General features: G+C 36.7%; 1 protein-coding gene across 1 annotated transcript in view; it reads left to right on the top strand.

Annotated features, from left to right (window-relative positions):
- Positions 1–16,060, top strand: part of RUNDC3B (RUN domain containing 3B) — a 54,286-nt gene that overhangs the window by 27,190 nt on the left and 11,036 nt on the right. Inside the window, exons 7-8 of the mRNA XM_087775644.1 lie at positions 273–441; positions 4,968–5,125. Of these exons, the coding sequence (XP_087631770.1) occupies positions 273–441; positions 4,968–5,125 (327 nt within the window). The remainder of the gene's footprint in view (positions 1–272; positions 442–4,967; positions 5,126–16,060) is intronic.

Here is a 16,060-nt window from a genome sequence, read left to right as displayed (position 1 = left end):
TGTATTCCAGGAGAGTATCCCAAGTACAGTTGTCCGACTTGCCTAAGACAACATGACTAAGATCACAAGGAAATCTTTGCCCATTCTTTAGGTGGCTATACAAATAAAAGCTTGAAACATAAGTTGTATTTGATGATCTATCCCAACCTTTTGATTCTTTTTGGTTTACAGAGCTTTAGATATCTTTAAGAACTGTGGTGCTTTAATTTCAAGCGGAATTTGCATTTTAACAAACACAGCTTTTCACTTGGCTAATAAATATGATCCTTCAGTTCTGACAGCATCAGCAGTGATGAAGAAGAGCTAAGAACACTGGGCAGTAGTGGCAGTGAAGGCAGCACTCCAGAGAATGTTGGTCCTCCTTTCATCACAGATGAAAACAGTTGGTACAACAAATGCAAAAGGGTAGAACAGAAGTACCGGCTTGCGTTGGAACAGAAGGTAAAAGATTAGTTTTGGGGGGGGGGTGGGGTGATGGAGCCAAAGCTCATCACCAGCCAACTGGTGACATATCCATTTACGTAAAGGCAGAAAAATATATTAAATATTATTTAGCTTCATGTAAATGGTCTTAAATTTTACAGTCCTCAGTGTATCTAAGTATCTTTGCTCATTAATTTGAGGGAAAAGAGGTTTGGGGAGAGGGGAAAGATGTGAGAGGTATTTTTTAAAAATATACATACAATTATTTCTTTTCTATTTTTGGTCCCTTAGACTTCTTGTTTTTGAAATATGACCTTAAATGTTGGCATCCAGGTTGCTGGTACAATCTTCTCAGCCAGTGTTGTTTCCATCTGGAAAGAACTTGTGTTCCTTGGGGCTCTCTCTGGTACAGAGGACATTTTCTCTGCTTTTGTAAACCAAAATGTGCCATTCAAAAGGAATCTCTTCAAATACATAAACAAAATTAAAACCTTTCCCTCCCCACCCCAAAAGTCCTTGAAGCACAGGAACATTATTGAAGACAGCATTTCATCCTTGTGTCCAGACAAAAACATAGGAACTCTGCTCTTCCTCTGCCGCTCCTCTCCCTGAAGATTGTAAAATACTTTGGGGTTTAATGAGGACAGTGTCATCAGCTCTGGAGAAGTATTGAAGAGAACAAAACACGTGGATGTTTATTTTTCTTGGTACATCCAGGTGGTTCATTTCCAAGGATACTCCATGAAGGATACCCTATCAAAGTTGTGACAGACATCTATACAAACAATATTGAAACACGGTGTCCAAATCCACTAGCCAGAATCACTAGGTAGCTTTGTGTCTACAAAAGCACAAAGATCTTCAGTGGCTGTAGCAGCAAATGGAGGTTTTGGCTTATTCACGAGTCTAAGATCCAGAAACATTTCAATTCCATGGGAAGTTATTTGCTGATCTGATACTGAGTATTTCAAATTTTTGAGCATTACTGTTTTAGTGAGTCACATTATGCCTTGTAGTATCCTCTTAATGAACTGCCAACTTCTGTAGTCAACTAATGTAGGAGTGATTTCAAGTCAGTTCCATGATAACTCTTTGAAAACTTTGGTGCATTTAATACAATTTTCAAAATGATAGCTTCTCTGACAGCCGTTGACACTTTCCTAATTGTCCTCCTTTAGAATGCCTACTTGACAATTGCGGCAGCCAAATACTTTTTTATTCCCATAGACAGAAAATTTTCCATTGTCTAATTTTCATTTGGGATGTGCCTGCCAAATTTTTATTTGATTCACTTCAACTATACTACATCTGTTCTATTATAACTTGAACAAATGACCATTAAGAGGTTAGATGGACTATGGAATAGAACTCCTTTCCTGAGTGTTTCTCTCCTTCCCCTTTCAAGACCTTTTTCATGGCAGTAAGTTGCAGCAACAATCAAGTTGCATACACTGCAGTAGATACCAGTTAATCAGAGACAGAGTGTTTTCTTTCAAACAAAGGGGCTTTCTGACATTTTGTGTGTTGGAAAACTGCATGTTTGTGACAAGAAGACCAAGTTGAAAATACTGTGTTTTTAGTAACTGATATAGTGAGTCTGATAGATCCTTCTTTTGCTCTGTTGTCATTCACTTTGCACAAACAATGATAAATTCCTTCTGTGCCTCCTAAGTAAGTATGTGCAGTCATTAATAGCACAGGTGAAGGAAGTTTACCAGGGTCGCAATATGACAAGCAATTGGATTTCAAGTATTTGTATCTTGTGCGCTGTTTGAATGGTAGGATAGGGTCAGGTATTATTTTAGCAAGGTAAATCCTAGCATTGCTTTATTGGATCAACAATGCTATGCTGGTTTAGACCAAGAATCCTTGGTTATCCTACCATCCTATCTTGGATACTTGCTCGAAGTAGATGTGGAGGGAAGAATAAAAACAAAGCAAATCTATATGCACTGTTTTTCCTTTAATACATTCTTGGCCAATGCATATCAGCTCAAGGACTTCCTGAAGCTGATAAGGTTTGTCCGTTTAGTAACCTGTGATGGATCTCTCTTCCAAATACTTGTCAAATATCCCCTTGACCCCCTGTAAATTTTCAGCATCCAAATGATTTTTTGGCAAAACATTCTGCATAACTACCATCTGTTGTGTGAAAAGCCACCTCCTTTTCTGTCTTTTGAATCTGGCTCCTACTAGCTTTGTTTCATGGTGCCTAGCTCTTGTGTTTAAATAAATGATGAACAGTCACTTGCTTCCAGCCCTTTCCAGGCCACTCTGGAAATATGATGAGTTTGTCTTTTCCAAGTTGTCTGTTGTCCAGATTAATGAGTCATAGTTTACACATTTGTTACTTACGTGGAAGTTATCCCTTCCCTATTTTGGAATGGCATGAACTGTTTACTTTTGTGTAGTAAACTCCTAAATTCTTTGTGTACTGTTTATACTGGAGTTTTATATGCTTTCACTGGTGGGATGATGCATTGCCATGCCATTATAGATAAAGGTATTTACTGTTCATAGTATTCTGTTTCTGATACTGATGCTTCATATCTAAAATCTTTTTGTAAAATGTTTGATGTTTCTGGGAGGCAGGAAATTTGTGTATGTCCTAATGCATCATTTAGTACTTTAAAGGCACTACTTATAGCTCCAAGGAGTACCTTAACAGTCAAGATAACTAACATTTGACAAGGCAGAACTAGGCACACTGAAAAGCTCTCAAGATGCCTTGGAACTTGAACTGAGACTAAAATAAATTCCTATAAAATATAAATATATCCAGTGGATAGAACTGTATATAATCATAGAATCAGAGAATAGTTGTGGTTGGATGGCACCTCTGGACATTGTCTAGTCCAACTCCCCTTCTCAAAAAAAGGTAGACTAGAGCGGGTTGCTCAGGGCTTTGTTCAGTCAGGCTGTGAATATCTCAAGAATGCAGAGTCCCCCGCCTGTCTGGACAACCTGTTTCAGTGTTCATTTAAAAATAAATAAAAAAATTTAAAAAAAAAAAAGTTTTTTCCTACATTGAAATAGCTTCCCGTGTTTCAGTTTGTGCTCGTTGCCTCTTTTCACTGGATACCACTTGGAAGAGTCTGACTCCATCTTCTTTACATCCTCCCCTTAAATATTGATACACATTGATCTGATTCTGTTCCTCGCCCTCTTCCCTCCCCTCCCAACCCTGGACTGAGCAGTCCCAGCTCTTTCTGCCTCCTCTCATATGAGAGATGCTCCAAACCCTTAATCGTCTTTGTGGTAATGAATTATATTAGTAGCATTTTACTGACCAGCTAATGTGAAACCTGTTTTCCTACTCAACAGGACTATGCCTGTTCTGTGTCTATGAAAACTACCTTTTTTAAATTTTTTTTTAATGTTGGCACTCATGAAAGAGTTACACATTTTTCCACAGGCTTCAAGGAACGTGCAAAATTTTATGCAGTATAGGCTTATTGTATCCAGCTTTAACTAAGAATTGACAAGAAGTTACTAGCATCTGACATGCTGGGACTCTGCTTGAAGAAAAAGAAATGACTCCTTAGTAGTGTAACCACATGTGTAATTTGTGAACGTACTTTGTGACCAGTTTACTGTCACAGCTGCTGTTAGTCACATTCTGGATTTTTGTAGGTGCCTAAGTCGTCGGAGTGTCAGCTGGAGAAATGATGACATAAATGCACATGCACATTCCAGCTGTACATGTCCAATGTTACTAAAAAGTGACCTTCACCAGTTGTCCTGCCTTATGCTTTACTGTAGATTAATATTTATTTCAATAACTTTTTTGTCCTTTTAATGTGTGATGTGGTATTGCAGTTTTCAAATAAACTTTAAAGTAATGTTGGATATTTTTAAATAATAATTCTGGATCCCTTTCATTAACTATACAGGTCCATATAGATACATTCTACTCTTGTCCATCTTACACAATATCTAACATCCTGCATCTGTTAAGTTGTAGAGTTCTGATCTTTTTCTTGTACTAGTGACTGTTCTATATTGTTTTTGAAAAATGAATTAGTGTTTCATGCTGGTGGCATTCCTGTCTTATTGTTTCATCCACTATTCTATTCCTCTGCAGGAATATAAATAAGTACATTATTTTCTTGGTACCTATTAGGAAACATCATACTAATCTTAAGTCAATTTACTAGTCTGTTTAAAAATATAAAAAAAAAACCCTACAACAATACCAAAGTAGAACTGTATACATATTAAACTGGAAAAATGTGAACATACATAGAATCACAGAATGCTTTGGGATGGAAGGGACCTTTAAAGGTCATCTAGTCCATCCGCCCTTGCAATTGGCAGGGACATCTACAACTAGATCAGGTTGCTCAGAGCCCCATCCAGCCTGGCCTTGAATGTTTCCAAGGATGGGCCATCTACCACCTCTCTGGGCAACCTGTTGCGGTGTTTCACTACCCTCATTGTAAAAAATTTCTTCCTTATATCTAGTCTGAAGATTTGCACCATACATAATGAAAAGTTTTTTTTATAGTGTATTCTTTAAGGCTTTCTAACACTTATATTTCCAGGGTTACCTTGAAGAATTGGTACGACTCAGAGAAAACCAGCTATCTGAATCTGTCTCACAGAATAAACTGCTGTTACAAAGAATTGAAGATATGGATCTAGCCCATAAAATGGAGAAGGAACAACTGGAATATATCATTGTGGAACTGCAAGACCAGTTGTAAGTTAGTATAATGGAGAAAAGTTGTTAGAGCACTATTACTTAATTTATTTAACTTATTTAACTCTACAATAGGAAGAACTTCTGGTCCTGTGGAAATGAGTCAAACTTCTTAAAGAAATGGATGTATTCTAGCTTTTTTTTTTTTCCTGACAAGTCTTATATTCAGAAATGGCTCCCCTGAAAACTGCAGTAGTGTAAGACAGAATAATTCTGAGAGATTTTTTTAATTTTTTTTTTTTATCTGAAATGGCTTACAGTAAACTTGCTTAAATTTTTAACACATTTTATAAAAAATGTTCTTTATATTTTATTACTTCCAGCTTTAAGGCTACCCTTAAAAAATATTGGTAGCAGCTTCCTTTTGAACAGTGTTTTTAAAATGTTAGGCAAGAGAGGATAAAGAAATATTTATTTTCTTCACATAGGTTCTATTTTATTTGCACAGGGCTCAGACATAGTAGAATTTCATCTGGTAGTCCTAAAAATATTTAAACTGATGGAATTATTTGCTACTCACCCTTTCTTCAATGCAAGGCAAAATCTAAAACAACAAGAAAAGGCTTAATTTTTTAATAACATATGTGACTCCTAATATGATAAATATTTAAGTAGGTAGTTCATCCTCCCAGCCCTGTCTTTTGGGTAGAGAGATGCTGTCCTTTTACAGAGACACTCCCTGGTAATGTTTAAAGACCCAGACAGATGGAAGACTTGCTGTGTGGTGATAAATTGCCACAAGACTGCTATAGCATGCATCTGAATTAATTGTGTGTTCTGTTCTGTTCATAACAAATACAAGATAAATTATTTTACCTCATATCTGGAGAAATCTTTATATGTCTGAACCCTGAAGTAAAATCCATCTCTGGCCTTTGAAACAATCCAGGATGAAAAGAATATAAAGATGGCTTTGGGGTACTTTGGTTTCCTCTGTCTAATGTCTTATAGAGATACCACCTGGAAGGGTCTTTTCTATGCAGTAAAAAGTACTTCTAGCTTGTAAGCAAAGTTTTTGGTTTGGTTTGGTTTTTCCCCCCCTTCCCCTCTCTGTCTTGTGGTAGATCATTTTATTGGCAGTGCTTGAAATGGATTTTGTTAAAATCCTCAGGAATACAGTATTTGCATTTTATTTATGCCAGTTTCAGAGTTGAGGAAGAAGATGTTTTTCTGAGTCTTTTTTGTTTTCTTTTTCTGATTGCCTGTAAGCTTTTGACAGATACCTGTTCTTGAGTTCTTTTCTGAACTTACTGATATAGCTAACAATTCATGTTATACTTCTTTGGCCTCCCTGATTATTTGCGGTGGGTGTAAGGGAGGTGTAAGCTCATTTAAACCCACTCTCATACTTGGAAATTTTGAATGTTCAGACCTGCTGTTAATTTTTAGCTGAGCTATTTGCAATCAGACTGTTCTAAAGATCTCAGTTTTTGGGGTTTGATTGTGTTTGCTGGCTTGCTTATGTAAAGGCTCAAATTGTGGAGCAGTTTCTGTTGTATCTTGGCAGTGTTTTCTTGTATAGCTGTTTATGAGACACTGCAGTCAGGAGCCTGGACTACACTAGATATTTTGAGAGAGAGACATATAATTCTGCATTGTTATTGCTGTGAGTGTAGCGTGCCTCTCAGATGAACTCTTCTTGAAGTGGCTTAGGAACTTGTAGTTCCTTACTGGGGAGAGGGAAGGGAAGAAATATTCCTAGCAGGTTTCTGATGGTGAACACCAGTCACAATTAACATCTTGTAATAATTCTTTCATACTTGTTTTTTCCTTCTTTTTTTTTTTTTTTTTTTTATTCTGACCAAAGGGGATGTGGCAGCAGAATATATTGTATCACTAATGTGTCTGTAATGAGGCATGAGTTTTGGCCAATTGCTTTTTATGGTCCAGCTGTTTTAGAATGGTGTTCATGTAATTCCGAATCTTAGTGTTTTGCTCCCCTACCATTAGCATTTTGAAGTAGTGAATGTATGCTGTAATCTTTTTGGATTCTTTACCAGCAGCTAAGAGCAAGTTTGGGATTGTAATTCTGCCCGAACCAGATTACATTACTGTTTGTAAAACACTTTGAGGTATGATTTAGAATAATTTGCTGTGTAATGGACACTATTATAAATAAACATTCTATATTTTCTTTTTAATGATGCTTTTCTATTCCACTGGCTGTTGTCGTTAAGGCAGCAAGTTCTACCACTTCAAGTTTCTGTTGAGTAGGTACTTGTTGATGTTTCCAAAATGGTATTTCACAGGCATGCAAGTCAAAATGTTGTACGTATATTCTCAATGGATTTGGGCAGAATCCGAGTCTATGTCTAGGTCTACCTCCCCCCCCCCGCAGCCCCCCTCCAAAATAAAAAAAAAAAAAGTGAGGATGGGGAATAGAGATCTGACTTTCTGGGCAGTGTAGGTGGTTATTGTTGCTGACTTGGAAACCAGATAACACTAGTGATCAATAAGGCCTTCAGGTTATAAACTAGATTACCGACAGAGAAACTTTTTCATATTCACATTTAATAAGGCAGTTTGCTGTAAAGCATGAAATAAATATGGAGATTGGAGTAACTTGGAAGTAATTTTTGTTTTGCAGCTGCTATGCAAAACTTAACGTTCTACAATTTTTAGTATTCTTACCTTTGTCTCACACGCTTGAGTATCCAAACTACAATGAGCAACACAGTTTTCAGTTTAGTTAAAAGCCATTTTGTGGATCTCATGAATACCAGTATCTGGAAAATAGTGAAGCTGAAAATTTATCAAATTAGTTATTCACAAGAGAGTAACTTTTTTGTGTCTCTCAACTTAATTGGTTTTCTTAGTAATATGCCCACCCATCTGGGGATTGGATGTCTCCATCTGGCAGGTTGTCTGATGGCAAATCAAGTTAGAAAAGTGAAACTGCAATCGACCACCTGATCATCAGTCAGACACATTTAAACTAATGCACAGCTGATCAAGAAGAAGGTTCAGACTAGATATTAGGAAACATTTGTATACCAAGAGGGCAGTCAAGCACTGGAACAGGCTTTCTAGAGAGGTGATCGAAGCACGACACCTGCCAGTGTTTAAGAGGCATTTGGACAATGCCCTTAATAATATGCTTAACTTTTGATCAGCCATGAAGTGATCAGACAGTTGGACTAGATGATCGCTTTAAGTCCCTTCCAACTGGAGCTATTCTGTTCTACTCTAAGAACAGCTTGCTCTTTTACCACTTGCAGCATCTCCAGATGAAGTGATTTCCTAGTGATATGTGTCAATTGTTATAATGATGAGGCATATTCTGGCTTTCATTTGCTTTCTTCAGAAGTGTTTGCTGTCACTGGGATGTGTTTTTGCCTGGGACTTGTAGTTGAACATCAGAGAACAGTGCTTTTGGCTCCATTCTTCTATACAAATAGTGTATTTTTACAGTGAGGGTGGGGCATTTCTTAAGGCCTTAAAGTGCTTAAAATTAACAGCTCACAGGAGGACGGCCAAGAGAAGCCTGTGATCCATGCAATGTCTAACTGAAGAAAACAGTTTGAATTCCATAACATTCAAAACGTGATGGGAGACGGATCCCAAATCATCAAGGAAATGTATCCTGGAGTATTCAAAACTCAGAGGCAGCCATTTCTTCCTCCTCTAAGATCCTGCAAAGAAGTGTTGAATGTCTTTTGGAGCAGAGACACATCTGATTGCGCACCCCATCACTCAAAAAATTCTGAGCACAACCCCCTAATATAGGTATATTTATTTATTTATAAGTTACATATATGTCCTACTATACTAATGTATTATATATGTTATAAAACATACACAAAAATAGAAATTAAAAAGGATGAGATAAAGATGAAATAAACACTATTTTAAAATTATTTTTCATGTATTAACAATACAAAAAGTATTTTCTTCCCGTACCCCAAAGGTTTTTCTTACGCACCCTACTTTGGAGACCACTGCCTTGAAGGACTAGTTAGCTCAGTCAAAGAAGTGACTGGGCAAAATCTGGAACTGTTTACCCACAAAATCCTTGCATTAAAACTTTTATCTCGGCTTACACAGGCTTTTTTCCCCCCTTAGGGTTATTCTTAGTCTTTCTTTTGGCTTACACACTACCTGTGTCTACGACAAACTCTGCTGATCTTTGTCACTTTAAAGTTCAGATTCTGCATCTGAAATTGATATTTATATATGTTAAATATTGATGTGTGATTACAAGAGAGATTCCATCAATTTCCTGAATAGTGACTCATCTCCTGCATAGTGACTCACTGATGTTATAAAAGCTAATCACTTTAACAAAAAAATCTTTTTAAATAAAGTGATAAGGAAAAAGGAAAACATTGTATACAAAGGTTAAAAAACCTCAAAATGCTTTAAAATTTTTTCTTCTACTGTGATTTTTGTTTAAATGACAATAGTGACTGGCCTAATATTTACCAACATAGGTTTACTCCTAAGGTATTTTTCAGGTTTTCAGGCTGGTGTGCCTGGTGTAAGATGGTACAGCCCCTTTGTCCCAACTGGTGCTATATATATATATATATATTTTTTTTTTTTTTTTTTTTAATTTATCACATGTATTGAAAATGTATTTCTTAGGTTCAGTGGCTATGCTACATTTTACACCGCTCTGGTTTTTATCTCCCTCTGCTGTTTCTTCCTATCTCCCTGTCCTGTTCTGGCATTTTGTGGAGGGAAGTAAATTCAAGAAAACTCTTCTGTTTGGAGTTCTGTCTTTGGTTATGGCACAAATAAGACTCAAATAAAATTGTAGGGACACTCACGTCTTACATTGTATTAAGCTTGTTTGTATAATTAAGAATTTTTTGTATGTTTTAACAAATCTTAAAGCTAGATTTATTTAATTTGTCTGGCTGTTATTTCAGAATTTGTTGGTCTTTTCAAGGCCCAGACAGTACTTGTACTCCATTCTTAATATTTTAATATAGCTGTCTGATAGATCCAGCAGTACTGCAGTTCCTAGCTGGATAATACAAATGTCTTTGTAAAGACAGGAAGCAACAGTTTAGTTGCAACCCTGAGAGCATCAGTGGCACTCTTGAATTACAGTAAATGTCTGTATGTTTCCACTCCTGAGTTGTACACAGCCTGTCACTTACGCTTCGCTATTTTCCAGGCATTGACTGTTGGAGTACTCTGTCCGCACACCTGTTTTTCCCTCTGTTGGCACTGCATTGGGCTCAGACTAATGCATCCTGCCCTTCAGAGAAGTCTGTCAGCTCCTTCTCAGCAGCACCTGAACATAGCCACAATACTTCTGTGAGAGCAGCGTGCCAGAGTAAATTCATACATGTTTAAGTCCAGGCAAAATGAGCTTCTCTGTTTCAAATACACCATGTTCTATCAGCTCTATTATGGAGTACTTAAAGGAAGATTTACTATATTCTTTGTAGCAAAGGTGATTCCTTTCCAAAGACTGATCATGCCCCATTTGGTTAAAAAACTTGCCTACGAAAATAGTATCTGTGCTTTTCCTTGCTTTGTCAAGACTCTGTTTGTAAATGCCCTAGAGCCTTCAGAGGGCTGCCACAAATACTGTGCCCAAGAGCAGGCAGGGGAGGGTCACAGATGAGGGCAGAAAGTTGTAGAGGATGTAGGCTATAACTGTGCTGTCAGAGACAAAGCAAAGAAAAGCTCGTCCAAGGAAAGAGAAGCAGAAGGGTCTGAGCAAAGGCTTTGAAATTTAGCCTGTGTTTTGTGTCTCCTTGTGAGTAAAACTTTAAAGGTGGGTTGCCTGGCTTTGTAATCTTTGCCCAAAAACTAAATCATCGGGAGAAATAGGAAAGCTGGATCACTTTTTTAGTACTCTTACCTTAATTTTGAGATAGTTCTCTTGTAAGACTTTTTCTTTTAAAGAAACTGAATTCCTCAACTGCGTAAGTACAGTAAATCCAATTTGTTGTAGCTGCTTTATTTTCTCACTGAAAGGAAGTGGGAGATTAAATTTTAATGTTTGATCTTCTTAGCGAATTTCTTTCCTAGAATGTCAAAACTGAGAATGCTAATCCTTCTTTCCTTTTGAAGCTTTCATGGATCCTTGCTATCAAACCGTAATTCACGTTAGGCACGCTTTTATTTGTAATGGTTCCTGTATGTCCTCTGTCTCCCTCAACTTTGCAGCAGCAGTTTTAAATCCTTAGTATTGCACTCTGGTCTGTTTTCAGCTCCTTCTTTTCTCAACTTGGCTGTACTTTTTTTTTTTAAACAGCGTAGAAAAAATATTGTGTATGTTAAAACTGTTTTGTTTAGACAGTGTTTTGGAATTCGGTTTTGTGGAATTTTTTCTTCTGAGGTTTGCTGCAATACTGTATGCCTGTTCGATTTTACAAAGGTGTGGATAGACAGCAAGAAGGAAAGTTCTGTTTTCAGTGAGATGGAAACCCGTGAAGACATGGGAGATTCCTTTTTGCTTAAAAGTATAACTAGGAAAAGTTCAGCTGGGCATAGTACATAGACAGACAGACTCCTGCAATTAAGAGTGAAGCATACAGAGTGAGGTACATCAAAGAAATATGCAGAATTAAACAAAATTGCAGCCAAGCCTCCGACATGATGCAGGACACGCTATTCTTAGAATCCAGAGGGATTGCATGGGTTTATTGCACGGTAGGAAGCCAAAAGTTTCTGGATTTGTAGCAGCCTGAAGAAAAGGACTTACTCTGCAAGATGCAGTAGATAGGGAGGGATTTATTTTTAAACCCTCATATTTTAATATCTCATTCTGAACTTTTAAAAAGTGGGTTTAAAAGATTTATATTAAAATAAACCTTAAATTTTAAAAAAGTGACAAGCTTTTGAAGTTGTTGGTGTCTTCAAGGACAAGATGTGTTGATATATTTAGAGCAAAATGCTGGCTGACTCCGAAGTGAAAAATACTCGTTTTTTCGTTTTTGTAAGGAGTCTCTCCTCTCTGCTCTCTTCCCCCCCCCCCCCCCCCCCCGGTGGGTTAGAGAATTATAGAGAGTTTCATTTGACCATTTTGCGTACTTAATTACATGAGCATGGCAATGTGTCCCCTTCTCTGAGTCTCTAATGTGTAATACTAAAATCTGTTTTTATAGTGGCATCGTTTCTCTTTTCTCCCATAGCTAAACTTCTATGGATAAAGACATTGCATAAAAGTAGCAAGAAAGCTTTAAGCTACTTGGACATTAGCACTTCATGCATTCCAAATTCCAGAATTTTTATCCAATGTAGAATTACACAGTTGGGAGCAGGGGGATGTCAGGCCTTTCAAAATAATAATGAGAGGTATTGAACCTTTGAGGGTCTCAGTGCAATGCAGTTGCAAATGATGCACATTCCCAGTAAGAAAGCATATTGTATGGATCCTGGAGTTTCTTCCTCTGTTAATATTACCTGAACTGTGGCAGAAAAAGAATACTCGCTTTGGCTGTATGCCCTTTTGGCCTTAATGCTAAAGGGCCTATACAATAAACATCAAAGTTTTCCTCTTAATTCCACAAAGAGAATTATCTCATGTCTAGAACAGGTGAACCTGAGGCTTTGATTTCCTAAAAGGGTTTCAGTAACTCGATACTCCCTGCGAATGGAGGGGATAGAGTTCAATCATGGAGAATGAATGGGATCTCTTTGTGCTTTACCCATTTAGATAAATAAACTTGCATTACTATTTGCTTCTGAGAGTCCAAATTTTTCTTGTTTCATTTCTTAATCTTCATATTCATTTACTGTAGATTTGCTTCTATATTCTGGAAGATACTGATGGGAAAAGCTAGTATTTGATAGTGCTTATATGTAAATGAGAAGAGTTGAACAAAAGTTATATTTACATTCTGCTAATACATTTAATGCAAGTTACATGAAGTTCAATACCAAACTAAATGGACTTTAAATGACAAATAGTAAAAATATAACCATTTTTTCTAAGGGTGGAAGAATAATGCCAGATTAGAATGGTGAGGAGAGGCTAGTTCTGTATTTGCAGAGATATTACATTATCATTGATATACTGAAGCAATCTCTAAGATTCTTTAGACGAAAGAAATTGATATCCTAAATGTCAGTTTTATTTGATGTTATTTGTTGGTTTAAATAAGTTAGATCAAGAATTAAGTTTCATCCAGTAAAAAGGAATAGAAAAATCCATTTTATACTTTCAAAACAAAATTAAAAATTTCTCTAAAATACAAATAGTTTGACAAAAAGAAAAGTGAGTTATAGGTCAGTGTGCATACACACACGGTCACAGAAATGTTTGGGTTTTTTTTAAAGTTATGGATGGTGTTTGTAAATTTAGGATACAACTTGTTTTTCTTTCTTTGAAATCCAGTTTTTCGGCTATAACTTTGTCTTGGGTTTTTTCAATGTTTTGTTAAAATAAAACACAATTTAAATGATTTCTGGAAAGGCTTAAAATAGAAAAAGTGAAATGTGTGCAGTTATAACCAAGAAAATAGAGTGTAGTGTGTTACCTGATTTCTTGGGCAAGAGGCTTTTATTAGCTGCCTTTCTATTTGGATAACAAGTAGTTGAGATTTAGATTGGTGCTTTTTGTGTTTGTCATTGAGATGTTCTTATGCAATCACTTAATATGAAAAAAATTTCAGTATTTTGTTAGCCAAATTATAACTCAAATTACACTTGGCAAAGATTTTTATTTGCCCCCTGTTTTCCCTTCCCATTTCTCCATTTCTGCTGTTCTTTTCTCTGTGTGTGTGACTTTTTGTTTGGGTTCCCCCCCACCTTTGGATGAGATTTTCATCCTGCATTTTTTTCATTCTGCAAGTGCCTTAGACTTTGAAGCTCCGTCTTACTGTTTGCATAGATTGGTAGTTGTATTAATTCCCATTCGGCTACCAGGAAGAACTTATATTACTTACGGCTTACTGCCTTTTTTTTTTTCCTTTTTCTTTTGCCGCCCTCCCCCCTTTTTTTTTAAAAAAAAAAAAAAACAAAAAACCAACATGGTCTTCTGTCCTTCAAAGTAGGTCAACATTCCCCTATTCACTTTTCTGTAATTAGAAACATGGCATTCTGAAGGAGCTTGTATGCTGGTTTTGGCAAATACTTGTCTATGTAGAAGATCTATCTTACAGTTATAATGTTGGCTATCTCTGCTGAAACTCTTGCTCGTTTAATATGTGAGTGGAAGTTTAAAAAAAGTGGTTGTTCTGTCAACCCAAAGTTTACCCAACCATTTTGCGGTTGATACTGTTGTTTTTACTAAATCCAAGGGAAACATGTTAAAATGGCAAAAAAATATTGAGAAGACCACTGGTTTTGGTGAAGTTTTCCTGATCTGTTCTGAAGGAAAACCTTGGTGTTTTGTTTTGGTTCCCCCCCCTCCTTGCCCCCATAGAAGTGTTCTTCTAAAAGGAGTTCAGCTATAGACAGATAATTTGTATTTACATGACTGACATGTCATTCAAGGATTTTTTTCCCAAGCTTTGTTTGAGAGGATATTTACTGAAGGCAGATTTGATAGTCTGTCAAAAAAAGCTGTTTGCCGAGTCCTCCATTTTCCAGCAGAAAGATCTGATAGTTGAAGAATGGAATTAAAAGCTGCTCTTTACTTTTTTAATAGTTTGGTTACAACTCAAGTTCAGTATTTTTCTTGTTTTCAGTCAAGACCTACTATCTGGAGAAACTCATTGTGCCTGTTATCCTCCTCCAAAGGTATCAAGCCTGGTTATTTGTCCAAGGACATGAAAAGTGTCAGTCACACACTGTACGTGCTCATTAAAATACTACTGCAAAGTTAACATATTGTAGTGTGTTTTGATCCATTCTGAATGTCTGTTTTCTGAAATAAAATCTCCACCATAATTAGACTAGAACTCAAGAGTCAAGCTGCCAGTATTTCTGCCAATATAAGCTTATCCAAGTTGCTCCAAAGGTCAAGGCAATCAAAAGCCGTATAAAATTGATGAGAGTAATTTTATTACCGGAGGATATATTTCACGATCTCTAGGAGATAATAAAGGAGGACTAAAAAGATTGCTGAAGAAGCTTCAAGGAGATCTGTTCTGTGGCACAACTAGTACCATTGCTGTGACACACGAAGATCTGTTGGCCAGTCAGAAAGAGTAAGAAAATGTGGTGCGGTAGGACATACCTGCTTTTTTTCACTGCAGCGGCTGCCATTAGAAAGTCTGCTGGGATCTAACTTCTCTGGCATCTAATTTGGGGAATACTGTGCCTGTGCACAGGGCACAAACCTGAGAGAGGTGATATATTGCAGCATCAAAATCTACTGGTAAGTAACTCATTTTCATACCTGCTGATCTAATTTCTCAAAGTCCAATGACATACCAGTCCAGACAGCTCACTGTCTTGCTACAGTACTGACAATTCGAGGGTTCCCTTTTCTTTTAGAGTTGCTCTTACAGATTTTAGTTATATTCATGTATGCTATCAATTTGAGTTTGCATTCCATATTTCCTGTCCTAAATAAAGGTTTTTAAAGCTTGCTCTTTCTTACTCAAATGTTTTTATTTTTTTTTAAGCTTTTATTTTCACTTCTACTTTTCACTACTCAGGTAGTTCTTGAACTGGAGCACTCATCTGATATAATTCCCTTTCTTAGGGAATTAATCTGTTTGGTTTATTTCCTGTCTTCATCTGCTGGTAGGAGGGCAAATTGCCAACTGGACTGGCATTTTCTGGATTTGGAGAAATTAAAATTGCAGGTAAGAAATTACTGGGTTTTCATAGGTATAATTGGAAACAGAACTGACTTTTTGTTTATTAAACAAAAAAATCTGTGTAAATGGGTCTTGCAGAAAAGGCTTCTAATGGCATGAATCTGGATTTGATCCAGGGGAAACTGGAAATCCAATCTAGTTGAAACAAGACCAGAAATTTTATGTGGTTACCAAGATAAAGCTTTTGTATATTAGCTTGGACTAAACTTGAGATTGACTTTTATTTACTTATTTAAATTCCCAGAGGTAATATAGTTGAAGT

This window comes from Nipponia nippon, unplaced genomic scaffold, assembly GCF_047370975.1.
Source record: "Nipponia nippon isolate SJK-2023a ecotype South Korea unplaced genomic scaffold, ASM4737097v1 scaffold_1, whole genome shotgun sequence".
NCBI classification, from domain to species: Eukaryota; Metazoa; Chordata; class Aves; order Pelecaniformes; family Threskiornithidae; genus Nipponia; species Nipponia nippon.
Note: the sequence above shows the minus strand (reverse complement) of the source record. Positions and strands in the feature narration are given on the sequence as shown.